This window comes from Felis catus, assembly GCF_018350175.1.
Source record: "Felis catus isolate Fca126 chromosome X unlocalized genomic scaffold, F.catus_Fca126_mat1.0 chrX_random_Un_scaffold_29-1, whole genome shotgun sequence".
Lineage (NCBI taxonomy): Eukaryota > Metazoa > Chordata > Mammalia > Carnivora > Felidae > Felis > Felis catus.
The window spans coordinates 13,341-25,870 of record NW_025408525.1 but is presented as its reverse complement, the minus strand read 5'-3'; the positions used below and the strand labels follow the sequence as shown (position 1 = coordinate 25,870).

Genomic DNA, 12,530 nt, shown 5'->3' with positions numbered 1-12,530 from the left:
TTCATTCTTCCTCATTGCCAAGTAGTATTCCATTGTGCATATAAACCACATCTTCTTTATCCATTCATCAGTTGATGGACATTTAGGCTTTTTTCATAATTTGGCTATTGTTGATAGCACTGCTATAAACAATGGGGTACATGTCCCCCTATGAATCAGCGCTCCGGTATTCTTTGGATAAATTCCTAGTAGTGCTATTGCTGGGTCATAGGGTAATTCTATTTTTAATTTTTTGAGGAACCTCCACACCGTTTTCCAGAGTGGCTGCACCAGTTTTCATTCCCACCAACAGTGCAAGAGGGTTCCCATTTCTCCACAGCCATGCCAGCATCTGTTGTTTCCTGAGTTGTTAATTTTAACCACTCTGACTGGTGTGAGGTGGTATCTCAGTGTGGTTTTGATTTTTATTTCCCTGATGATGAGCGATGTTGAGCATCTTTTAGTGTGTCTGTTGGCCATCTAGATGTCTTCTTTGGAAAAGTGTCTATTCATGTCTTCTGCCCATTTCTTCACTGGATTATTTGTTTTTATGGGTGTGGAGTTTGGTGAGCTCTTTATAGATTTTGGATACTTTATCCAATATGTCATTTGCAAATATCTTTTCCCATTCCGTCGGTTGCCTTTTAGCTTTGTTGATTGTTTTCTTTGCAGTGCAGAAGCTTTTTATATTGATGAGGTCCCAATAGTTCATTTTTGCTTTTATTTCCCTTGCCTTTGGAGATGTGTCAAGCAAGAAATTGCTGCGGCTGAGGTCAAAGAGGTTTTTTCCTGCTTTCTCCTCTAGGGTTTTGATGGTTTCCTGTCTCACATTTAGGTATTTCATCCATTTTGAGTTTATTTTTGTGTATGGTGTAAGAAAGTGGTCCAGTTTCATTCTTCTGCATGTTGCTGTCCAGTTCTCTCAGCAGAATTTGTTGAAGAGACTGTCTTTTTTTCCATTGGATACTCTTTCCTGCTTTGTCATACATTTATGGGTCCAATTCTGGGTTCTCTATTCTATTCCATTGGTCTATATGTCTGTTTTTGTGCCAATACTATATTCTCTTGGTTTTGTAATAGAGGCTAAAGTCTGGGATTGTGATGCCTCCCGCTTTGGTTTTCTTTTTCAACATAACTTTGGCTATTCAAGGTCTTCTGTGGTTCCATACAAATTTTAGGATTATTTGGAACAACATATTTAAAGTAATAAAGAAAAAAAACCACTTTCAACCCAGAACTCTATATCTGAGAAAAATATTCTTCAGAAATGAAGGTGAAATAAGAATATTTTGAGATAAGTGAAAGCTAAGAGAATTAATCAACAGCCTGCACTAACAGCAATGCTAAAGGGAGTCTTTCAATTTGAAGAAACATAATAGTAGAAGGAAATCTTGATCTTTGGGTAGAGATAAAGAACACCAGAAATGGCAAAATTTTGAGTAAATATTAAGGAATGTTTTCTCTTAATTTCTTTATAGTACATATGGCTTTTAAAAATAAAACTGTAATAGTGCATTATAGGTTTTAAAACATATTTAGATGTAATACATATGGCAACTATAGCATAAAGGATGCATTAGAAGGGGAATTGAATCTGTTTGGTAGAAAGATTCTTACATTTATGTACAATATTAGCTCTAAGTAGATAGTGAAAATTAAGGATATATATTAATATCTAGAGCAACAACTAGAAAACCATGCAAGGGGGTGTAGCCAAAAATATAACAGATGAATGGAAATCTAAAAAGATTTTGATTAACTCAGGCAGGAAAGAGGGAACGTAGGAACAAAATAGAGGGCACATATAGTAAAAGGACCAATTTAGGTCCAACCATACAAAAATTATATTCAGTGTAAATGGGCTAAACACTTAAAAGCATAACTTGTTAGAACAGATAAATGGGCAAGGCTATTGTTGTCTACAAGAGATGCAATTTTAATATAAGACACAGATGGTTGACAGTAAGATGATGCAAAATGATATATCATGCAACGAGTAAGCATAAAAAGTGATAATGACTATATTAATACTAGACAAAGTAGAATTAAAGACAAAGATTATTACCTGAGATAAAAGGCAAAAATATAAGGGTCAATCAGAACCACAAAGAATTCATAAATTTGTATGCACCCAACAACAGAGCTTCAAAATACGTAAAATTTGACAGAACAGGGAGAGAAATTGATATTTCCAAATTATATTTGGAGATTTTAACACCCTTCCCTCAGCAGTTGATATAGATAGACAAGGAATAATTAAATATATAGAATATCTGTATGACATTACTAACCATCTTTACTTAATTGATATTTATAAAACATCATATCCAACAATGGCAGAATATATTCTTTACATTGGCACATTGTACATTCACCTGGATATAGCAAATGCTGGGCCATAAAACAAGTCTCAAATCTGAAAATCTGAAATTTTACAAAATAAGTTATTTGAGTCCCCAATGGAGTTCTATTATAAATTAATAGCAATAACATATCTCCAAATATCTGGATTTCACATTACATTTCTACAAAAACCCATGGGTCAAAGAAGGAAACACAAAGGAACATAGAAAATATTTCATATAGAATAACAATAAAAATAAAACATCAAAATTAGTGGCCGGCAGGTAGCAAAGTGATTAGAGGATGATTTATTGCTTTAAATGTTTATATTAGAAAAGAAGAAAGGCATAAAATCAATGCCTTAATGCTTCATCTAAAGAAGCTAGAAAAGAAGCAAGGTAAATCCAAAATAAGTTTCAGAAAAATAAGAGCAGAAATAAATGAAATAAAAAACTATGATGAAAATTAGCAAAGGCTTATTTATTTATTTATTTATTTAAAAATTTTAATTTAATTTATTTTTTAAATTTACATACAAGCTAGCATACAGTGCAACAATGATTTCAGGAGTAGATTCCTTAATGTCCTTTACCCATTTAGCCCATTCCCCCTCCCACAACCTCTCCAGTAATCCTCTGTTCTCCATATTTAAGAGTCTCTTATGTTTTTCCCCCTCTCTGTTTTTATATTATTTTTGCTTCCCTTCCCTTATGTTCATCTGTTTTGTCTCTTAAAGTCTTCATATGAGTGAAGTCGTATGATATTTGTTTCTCTGACTAATTTCGCTTAGCGTAATATCCTCTAGTTCTATCCATGTAGTTGCAAATGACAAGATTTCATTCTTTTTGATTGCTGAGTAGTACTCCATTGTGTATGGATACCACATCTTCTTTATCCATTCATGCATCAGTGGACATTTGGGCTCTTTCCATACTTTGGCTATTGTTGATACTGCTGCTATATAAACATTGGGGTGCATGTGCCCCTTTGAAACAGCACACCTGTATCCCTTGGATAAATGCCTAGTAGTACAATTGCTGGGTCATAGGGTAATTCTATTTTTAATATTTTGAGGAACCTCCATACTGTTTTCCAGAGTGGCTGCACCAGTTTGCCTTCCCACCAGCAGTGCAAAGGAGATCCTCTTTCTCTGCATCCTTGCCAACATCAGTTGTTGCCTGAGTTGTTAATGTTAGCCATTCTGACATGTGTGAGGTGGTATCTCACTGTGGTTTTGATTTGTATTTCCCTGATGATGAGTGAAGTTGAGCATTTTTTCATGTGTCGGTTGGCCACCTGATGTCTTCTTTGGAGAAGTGTGTATTCATGTCTTTTGCCCATTTCTTCACTGTATTATTTGTTTTTTGGGTGTTGAGTTTTATAAGTTCTTTATAGATTTTGGATACTAACCCTTTATCAGATATGTCATTTGCAAATACATTCTCCCATTCTGTCAGTGAGGTCCCAGTAGTTCATTTTTGCTTTTCTTTCCCTTGCCTCTGGAGATGTGTTGAGTAAGAAATTGCTGTGGCCAAGAGCAAAGAGGTTTTTGCCCACTTTCTTCTGGAAGATTTCGATGGCTTCCTGTCTTACATTGAGGTCTTTCATCCATTTTGAGTTTATTTTTGTGTATGGTGTAAGAAAGTGGTCCAGGTTCATTCTTCTGCATGTCGCTGTCTAGTTTTCCCAGCACCACTTTCTGAAGAGACTGTCTTTATTCCACTGGATATTCTTTCCTGCTTTGTCAAAGATTAGTTGGCCATACATTTGTGGGTACATTTCTGAGTTCTCTATTCTGTTCCATTGATCTAGTGTCTGTTCTTGTGCAAGTACCATACTGTCTTGATGATTACAGCTTTGTAGTGTAGCTTGATGCCTGGGATTGTGATGCTTCCTGCTTTGGTTTTCTTTTTCAAGATTGCTTTGGCTATTCAGGGTCTTTTGTGGTTTTCATACAAATTTTAGGATTATTTGTTCTAGTTCTGTGAAGAATGCTGGTGTTATTTTGATAGGGATTGCACTGAATATGTAGATTGCTCTGGGTAGTATTGACATTTTAACAATATTTGTTCTTCCTATCCAGGAGCATGGAATTCTTTTCCATTTTTTTTGTGTCTTCTTCAATTTCTTTCATAAGCTTTCTATAGTTTTCAGTGTATAGATTTTTCACCTATTTGGTTAGATTTATTCCTAGGTATTTTATGGTTTTTGGTGCAATTGTAAATGGGATCAATTCCTTGATTTCTCTTTCTGTTGCTCTATTGTTGGTGTATAGGAATGCAACCGATTTCTGTGCATTGATTTTAAATTTTTTTTTCAATGTTTATTTATTTTTGGGACAGAGAGAGAGACAGAGCATGAACGGGCGAGGGGCAGAGAGAGAGGGAGACACAGAATCGGAAACAGGCTCCAGGCTCTGAGCCATCAGCCCAGAGCCCGACGCGGGGCTCGAACTCATGGACCGTGAGATCGTGACCTGGCTGAAGTCGGACGCTTAACCGACTGCGCCACCCAGGCGCCCCTGTGCATTGATTTTATATCATGCAACTTTGCTGAATTCATGGGTCAGTTCTAGCAGTTTTTTGGTGGAATCTTTTGGGTTTTCCATATAGGGTATCATGTCATCTGCGAAGAGTGAAAGTTTGATCTCCTCCTGGCCGATTTGGATGCCTTTTATTTCTTTGTGTTATCTGATTGCTGAGGCTAAGACTTCCAATACTATGTTGAATAAGAATAAAGCCATACATTTTTAAAAGAAGAATGAATTATATAACCCTTAGCAAGATTAATTAAGAAAAAAGAGAACGAATACTAGTCAATATCGGGAACGAAATAGGGATAGCAAATAGATCATATAGGTATTAAAAGAATAATGAGCAACTATTAGGATGGTCCTTGTGCCAATAACTTTGATAACTTTGACAAAAGTGACACATTCCTTGGAACCAAACAATTTACTGAAAGTGACGACAGATTGCATAGGAAATAGGAATAGGTCAATTTCTTATAAATACATTTAATTTTCTATCAAAAACTTCCCTAAAAGCATAACAAACACGACAAAGGAACAATCCAGGCCCAGATGATTTCATGGTGAATTCTAGCAAATACTTAAGGAATGAACATCATCAATCTCACACAACCACTTTCAGAAGATAGAAGAGCAGGGAACACTTCCCAAGTCATTTTTGTGAAGCTGTGATAAATCTTGATAAAATATTATGTAAAAAGAAGTACAGAAAAACAACCCTCAAGAACAATATAGCAAAAATCTTTTACTATCAACAAATCAAATCCAGCACTATATAAAAGGAGTTTTTCTATTGCCTGTTTATGGATTCAGGGCACAGGTGTTCAGTGACTCGCCACTCAGCTGTTAGGTGAATCTATAATTTACATGACACAATGCCCACACACTTTCCTACAGAATGGCAGCCTGGGTGGTTGAGAGCTGGCTTTACAATGCAAAAAGTTGTGGCGGGGCTCCTAACCTGGAACATATGACCTGTGTCTGCTGTGGAAATTCCAGGCTTAATGAGGGAAGGCTGTGAGTACAGAGTGGTAATGGGGACCTGTTCTTAGGTTCCTCTGTCCCCTAACCCTTAGTTTGCAGCCCCCACACATTGGCCACAATTATTGATGGGTCTATTTTGTAGCTGGAGGGCCAAAGGGTGTGCCTGTTGCTTCTGGAGGCTCCAAAGCTTGTCACATCAAGCCCTAACCAAGCAGGTCCCGTTGTCACGGCAACACGGATGCCTCTTCTCCTGCTCTCCTGATCCTGGCATTTGCCCTGCACTGAGATACCGAGATCTTGTTCCCTCATCCACCTGGGGATTCTGGGAACACCGGGAAGCCCACGTGGCCTTAGTACCGAGGACTTGGGAGACCGGCTGGACTGTGCAGTCCTGGGCAGTGCAGCTGAGGTGCATTCTTCTGATCCTGTCGCTCCAGGGCTTTGAGGTGGCCTCCAGAGTCGCCCCACAGCTCGCAGGTGGCGTGTCCCTGCCCAGCAGAGTCAGAGAAAGTGAGCCGGAGACCAGGGGCTTTGCTCCAACGGGACCCTGGAAGTACCGAGCGCCTTGGGTAAGGGCTGGATCTCTGCCAAGGCAGGCAGTGGGGACAGGAGGCGGAACCCAGTCGGCGCTGGAGGGGAGGGGTGGGAAGAGCTCCTGACTGCGGAGGGCGGCTCCAGTTGTAGAGGGGCAGGTGCTGGTGGGAGAGGGCGGGACCCGGTGTCTAGGTTGCCCAGGCAGAGCAGGGGTGCCCTGGGTCCAGCCCTAAGAAAGAGAGGATGGGAGGGCTCCTGGCTGTGGGGATCAGGAAGGGAGGGCTCCCGGCTGCTGCGGGGTTGCAGACGATGGTGGGAGGGGCTCCGGCTGCAGTGGCCCCAGCAGGCGGGGCCTTGTCGTGTCGGACAAGGCGAAAGGGGACCTTCTCCTTGCAGAGGTGAAGGGCTGCATGGTGGGGGTTCTGAGTCGTGGCCTGGAAGACGTGAACTGGCCAGGGAGGAGATCCAGGTCGGTGTGGGGGGCGGTGCGGTGGGCTGTCTGGCACCAGTGTCCCTCTCTCCCCTTTGCACCCACAGGCCTCCCCTGCAGAGCCTGCGACAGTCTGCGCGCCCCTGTGCGATCGCGCCCCTCCCCCGCAGGTATCCGCGATGGCACTGGCTATGCTTCGTGGCTGGTGCAGGTGGATGGGCGTGGATGCTCAGCGCTCGCTGCTCATCCTGGGCATTCCCCACGACTGTGAGGACCAGGAATTCCAGGAGGCCGCGCAGGCTGCCCTCCAGCCCCTGGGCAGATACCGAGTGCTGGGCAAGGTGTTCAGAAAGGAGTTCAGATCCAGGGTCGCCTTGGTGGAGATGGCTCAGTATTTAAACCGAAGTGTGATCCCCCGACAAATACCAGGCATGGGAGGACCCTGGACTGTGGTCTTCCTGCCCCAGGCCCCAGAATCAGAGTCACAGGATACACCCAATTTCCTTGCACAGACCCAGAGGCAAGCAGGGGTTGCCCTGGCAGGCGAGGCAGGAGCTGGGGATGGGGCAGGAGCTGGAGGCAAGGCAGCTTCTGGAGGCAAGGAAGGAGCTGGAGGCGGGGCAGCGGCTGGAGGCGGGGCAGGAGCTGGAGGCGGGGCAGCTTCTGGAGGCAAGGAAGGGGCTGGAGGCGGGGCAGCAGCTGGAGGCGGGGCAGGAGCTGGAGGCGAGGAAGGAGATGGAGGCGGGCAGCGGCAGGAGGCGGGGCAGCAGTTGGAGGCGGGGCAGGAGCTAGAGGCCAGGAAGGAGCTGGAGGCGGGGCAGCAGCTGGAGGCGAGGAAGGAGCTGGAGGTGAGGAAGGAGGTGAGGCAGGAGCTGGAGGTGAGGAAGGAACTGGAGGCGAGGCAGCGGCTGGAGGCGGGGTAGGAGCTAGAGGCGAGGCAGGAGCTGGAGGCGGGGCAGGAGCTGGAGGCGGGGCAGCTTCTGGAGGCAAGGAAGGGGCTGGAGGCGGGGCAGCAGCTGGAGGCGGGGCAGGAGCTGGAGGCGAGGAAGGAGATGGAGGCGGGCAGCGGCAGGAGGCGGGGCAGCAGTTGGAGGCGGGGCAGGAGCTAGAGGCCAGGAAGGAGCTGGAGGCGGGGCAGCAGCTGGAGGCGAGGAAGGAGCTGGAGGTGAGGAAGGAGGTGAGGCAGGAGCTGGAGGTGAGGAAGGAACTGGAGGCGAGGCAGCGGCTGGAGGCGGGGCAGGAGCTAGAGGCGAGGCAGGAGCTGGAGGCGGGGCAGCGGCTGGAGGCAGGGCAGCAGGTGGAGGCGCAGAAGGAGTTGGAGGTGAGGAAGGAACTGGAGGCAAGGCAGGAACTGGAGGCAAGGCAGCGGCTGGAGGCGGGGCAGAGTCTGGAGGCGGGGCATGAGCTGGAGGCGAGGCAGCAGCTGGAGGCGTGGCAGCGGCTGGAGGCCTGTCAGCGGCTGGAGGCCAGGAAGGAGCTGGAGGTGAGGAAGGAACTGGAGGCTAGGCAGCAGCTGGAGGCGGGGCAGGAGCTGGAGGCAAGGCAGAAGATGGAGGCGGGGCAGCGGCTGGAGGCAAGGAAGGAGCTGGAGGCGGGGCAGCAGCTGGAGGTGAGGAAGGAACTGGAGGCGAGGCAGTGGCTGGAGGCGAGGAAGGAGCAGGAGGCAGGGCAGCCACTTGGGCCAGGCAGGGCCTGAAGAGGAAGCAGGAGAGTCAGATGAGGAGGGAGCCGCTGGGGACGCAGGAATTGCAGGTTTGTTAGGATCTGTGAGTGTGGCAGGAGCTGCAGGTGAGGCGGGACCTGCAGGTGAGGAAGGAGCTGTGGGTGTGGCAGGAGCCATAGGTGCGGGAAGATCCTGGACCCAGCCTTGGAGCCCGGTCTGGCAGCCTGTGCTGGAAAACAGGGCCTCTATGAAACTGAGAACCTTTCCTGGAATGGAAGAGCCACACCGAGAAGAAGAGTCCTTTGAGAGCTGGCTGGATCACGCCAGCGACACGCTGTACCTGTGGTGCCACATCACAGAAAGGGAGAGGAGGAGGAGGCTGATGGAGAGCTTGGGTGGCCCTGCACTGGATCTCGTGTGCGGCCTCCTGGCAGAAAACCCTGACGTCCCTGCACAGGATTGCCTGGCCGCGCTGGTCCAGGTGTTTGGGAGGAAGGACACCCCCACGACCGCATGGCTGAAGTTCCTGACCTGTGGCCAGCGGCCCCAGGAGACTCTCTTTGTCTATGTGATTCGCCTGGAAGGCCTGCTGCAGTCGGCCGTGGAGAAGGGGGCCATCCATCCCAACCGTGCGGACCAGTTACGCGTCCGGCAGGTGCTGATGCGGGCCCGCCCCAACGAGATGCTCGAGAACAAGCTGAGGAGGATGCGGCTGGACAGGAGACCACCTGGCTTCCTGGGGATGCTGCGGCTCATTCAGGAGACCGAGGCATGGGAGGCCACCGCAGCTAGGAGTGAGCACTTGCAAGTGGAAGAGGGGGCCCGTGTGGGCACCGGAGGCCTGGCCGCTGCCTGGGCCAGTGGAGAGGTTGCCGAAGCCTCCCCAGCCAGGGAAGATGCTTCCCAGGCTGCCCTGGCCAACCTAGGGGCCAGTGAGGCCGTTCCTGGCAGTGCCGAAGCTGATACGGCTGCTCCTGAAGCCCATGATGTCGCCAGGGCAGCCCTCGTCCCTGAGGAGGCCCCCAAGATCTTCCCTGCCATGCAGAAAGATGAAAATGCTCCCGCCTCTGCGGGCCTAGATCAGGCAAGGCCCTCAGAGGCCCCTGGGGGCCCCACCCCTGCCCAGATGGGCAGCGCTTCCAGGGAGGGCCCGGGAGGTCCTGGCTGTGAGCCGGAGGGCCTCGCCCAGGCAGGAGACCAGGAGGCTGGGGAGCCCCTGGAGGAGGGGCCCAAGCCCATACCAGAGGAGTCGGGAAACGAGGTCGGGGCTGGGGAGGTGAGGCCCCCCAAGTCCTCCTCGGGCAAATAGGCTCAGAAGGCCCAGGGGCCCCCTCTCCTCTCAGGCAGCAGCGCTCTGGAGGCAGGGGGAGGCCACGCCAGGGCAGCAGCCTCTCCCCACATGGAGGCAACAACCCACCCAGCCCAAATTCCCAGGACCCCATCTTCCCAAGGCACCCTGGCCACCACCATCAGCCCTTCCAACGGACCAGGATGACCATACTTGATGCAGAGTGGGGCAGGGAGAGGTGCCCCCTCCCATGGCAGCTCCACCCCAGCCCCAGCCCCAGCCCCAGCCCCAGCGCGAAACCCTGCCAGTCCAGGCAGCCAGCCTGGGAAGCACCCCTGAGTGGCTGGCCCTAGCCTAGGTGAGGGGCACCTGAAAATGTGTGCCACCCACACTGGCCTGGGAGATGTTAGGGGCCGTCTCAAGGGTGCCGGCCCCTCGGGCCGCCCAAGAGGGGGACCCTCATTCACTGACCCGTGGAGTACGTCACTCCACGCTCTGAGAAGCCCACTTGTGCCTCTGTAGGCCCCTTAGTGACCCCCCCCCGTGTCAAGTGGCACCCCCAGCTCCCCCTACACGCACCCTAGTTACCATTCCCGTGCAGAGCCCTGAGGTGTGCAGGAGCCCGCGGCGGGTGTCCTGGCCTGACGCAGCAACCACCTCTCAGCCCCGGGTGTGTGGCACGAGCTTCAGTGCGAGCCCAGGCTCTGCTCGCTGTCGTGCGGTGTCGTGAGCTCAGCCCATGCTTCCTCGGTGTAGGTTTAGGCCAACTGCTGCTTGTTCTTGTGGAGATGTGTGTGTGTTCTTATCTGAGCAGCCGCCCCCACCCCACCCCAGAGACCTCTTGAGCCCAGTCCCAGGAGATGGCGGGAAGGACAGAAGAAGGCATGGCTGGTGCTGACCCCGCGACCTCAGGAAGGAGGCACTGGACCAAGGACAGAGGTGGCCTGCGGGAGTCTCCGTGGAAACCGTGCTGTGATGTGCCACTCTCTTGTTACTTGTGACTGAGTTTCTTTGGCTTGTCCGAGTGCCCCATGCTGCGTTTTGCAGCGTCCTGTGGCTGTTCTGTGCAGGCCATAGGGCAGGGCCAGGCCCCAGCATGTCGGCCAGAGGGGAGAGTGCCCTGGAGTGAGGGGCCATGGCCAGCGTCCGTCATCCTGGCCAGAGGCCGATCGTGGGGCCCTCAGGAAGGGAGGCTATGGCGGGGGGGGCACGGTGTTGGGGGAAACAGAGGCACCTCCTTTGGGACCCAGGAGGAGGGGTTCCGTGACCTATGGGCTGTAGTGGCTGTTCGACATTCCTCTCTGTGTTGTCACTCCCTCTCTTCAATGGTTGCAGTAAATGTTTCTCTTCAATAAATTTCATTGAATGTTTGTGCTGAGTCTCACTTCTCCTAGGGCATTTGAGGGAAGGGTCTCTTCAATGGGTTCAGTAAATGTTTCTCTTCAATAAATTTCATTGAATGTTTGAGCTGAGTCTCACTTCTGCTGTGGGCATTTGAGGGAAGGGTCACCTGGGGGTGGGTTGGGGAATAACAGTGGCTTGGTACCTGCCATTGGCATTGGGTGTGGCCAGGGCAGGATCCAAGAGTTGCTTCTGGTCCTCTGGCTGGATAGAGCCAGGTGACCTGAACTTGGGCACAAGAAGTGTCTGATTGGGTCCCCATAAATCTCAGGGAACCCCCCAGGAATAAGTGGGTTAGGTATTCCGGGGGGGGGGGAGGGATAGCAGATATGGCCTGAGGCCCATTATCTGGGCAGGGCTGAGAAGCTCAGGGCATCCAGATGGGTCAGAGAGTTCACGTGTATAATCCCAGAGACCCACTGGGCACAGAAAGGCCTGTGCATGAGGTTAGACACCCCTGCCAGGAGGTGCATGCAGGACTCCAAGTTGGGGGTTATCGCTTCCATTTGGGATCAACCTACCCCTGCCAGCTGACAATTGGCCCATCATGGTCTATCTACTGAGGGATGTTGGGGGTACTTGGGAGGCTATGATGTCAAGGGACAGAGGGCAGGCTGGGCTGGGTTTCCACAGTGCTTCTGCCTTGCCAGGAAGGAGGACAGGCAGGGAGAGCTGTCCTCTGATCTTAATCCTGGGCAGGGTGGCCCCCAAAGGGGAGGGAGCACCCTCTCCCTCTCCTACTCCCCTTCCAGCCAACTCTGAGGGCACCAGTCATGTGTCCTGGGAGCAGACAGGGGGTAGTGGGACACGAGTAGGGGTCTGTGGATGTGGCCTGGGGAGTGGGCCTCTTCCTGCTTGGAGGTGAGTTCTGGATCTCTGCTTCTCACAGAGCACTTGGTGCCACCTGAGGCAGGCACCCATCCAGGGTGGAGGGCACTGTTGATCAGGGATCCCTTCCTTGCATGCTGCAGCTGGAGGGGAAATTCTTGGAGAAGGCCATCATAAGGATTGAGGAGCCTGCCCAAACCCTCTAGGGCCCTGCATTCCACAAATTGAGGGCAGGCCTCCATCTGCCTCTGAACTTTTTGTTTAAGAGACAAAAGGAACAATAGGGCCTCTCCCTGCAGGTGTTTGGGAGAGAACAGTACTGTTGACCTGGAAATTGTGAAGGCCCCTTGGGGGCTCACTCAATCTGTTCCCAGAGGTGTTCTCCGGCTGTTTTGAAGGAACAGTGGCTCTGACCAACCCCATGGTACAGATGAAGAACAGATTCCCAAAAGCAGCCAATGATGAGTGAGGACCTTGCAGAAAGCTGAGTCCCAGGCCCACAGCTGCTTGACCAGCCTTCAGGACCTGTGCATCTGGGGAGGCCCAGGCC

At 50.2% G+C, this 12,530-nt stretch overlaps 1 protein-coding gene across 1 annotated transcript; it reads left to right on the top strand.

Moving 5' to 3' along the window:
• The first annotated feature begins 6,609 nt into the window (after positions 1-6,609).
• Positions 6,610-11,121, top strand: LOC123383675 (paraneoplastic antigen Ma6F-like). The gene is made up of 3 exons (XM_045051648.1): positions 6,610-7,429; positions 7,987-8,283; positions 8,417-11,121. Exons 1-3 carry the CDS (start codon positions 6,980-6,982, stop codon positions 9,770-9,772), a joined length of 2,103 nt encoding a protein of 700 aa, XP_044907583.1. The 5' UTR covers positions 6,610-6,979; the 3' UTR covers positions 9,773-11,121.
• The last annotated feature ends 1,409 nt before the right edge of the window (positions 11,122-12,530 follow it).

What these genes read in the sequence shown, in the direction of transcription:
- LOC123383675 (XM_045051648.1), top strand. Translation starts at nt 6,980, where the DNA reads ATGGCACTGGCTATGCTTCGTGGCTGGTGCAGGTGGATGGGCGTGGAT. An exon ending in CTGGAGGCGGGGCAGCGGCT is followed by an intron (nt 7,430 to 7,986) that starts GGAGGCGGGGCA and finishes GAGGTGAGGCAG; the next exon opens with GAGCTGGAGGTGAGGAAGGA. An exon ending in AGGCCAGGAAGGAGCTGGAG is followed by an intron (nt 8,284 to 8,416) that starts GTGAGGAAGGAA and finishes TGGAGGTGAGGA; the next exon opens with AGGAACTGGAGGCGAGGCAG.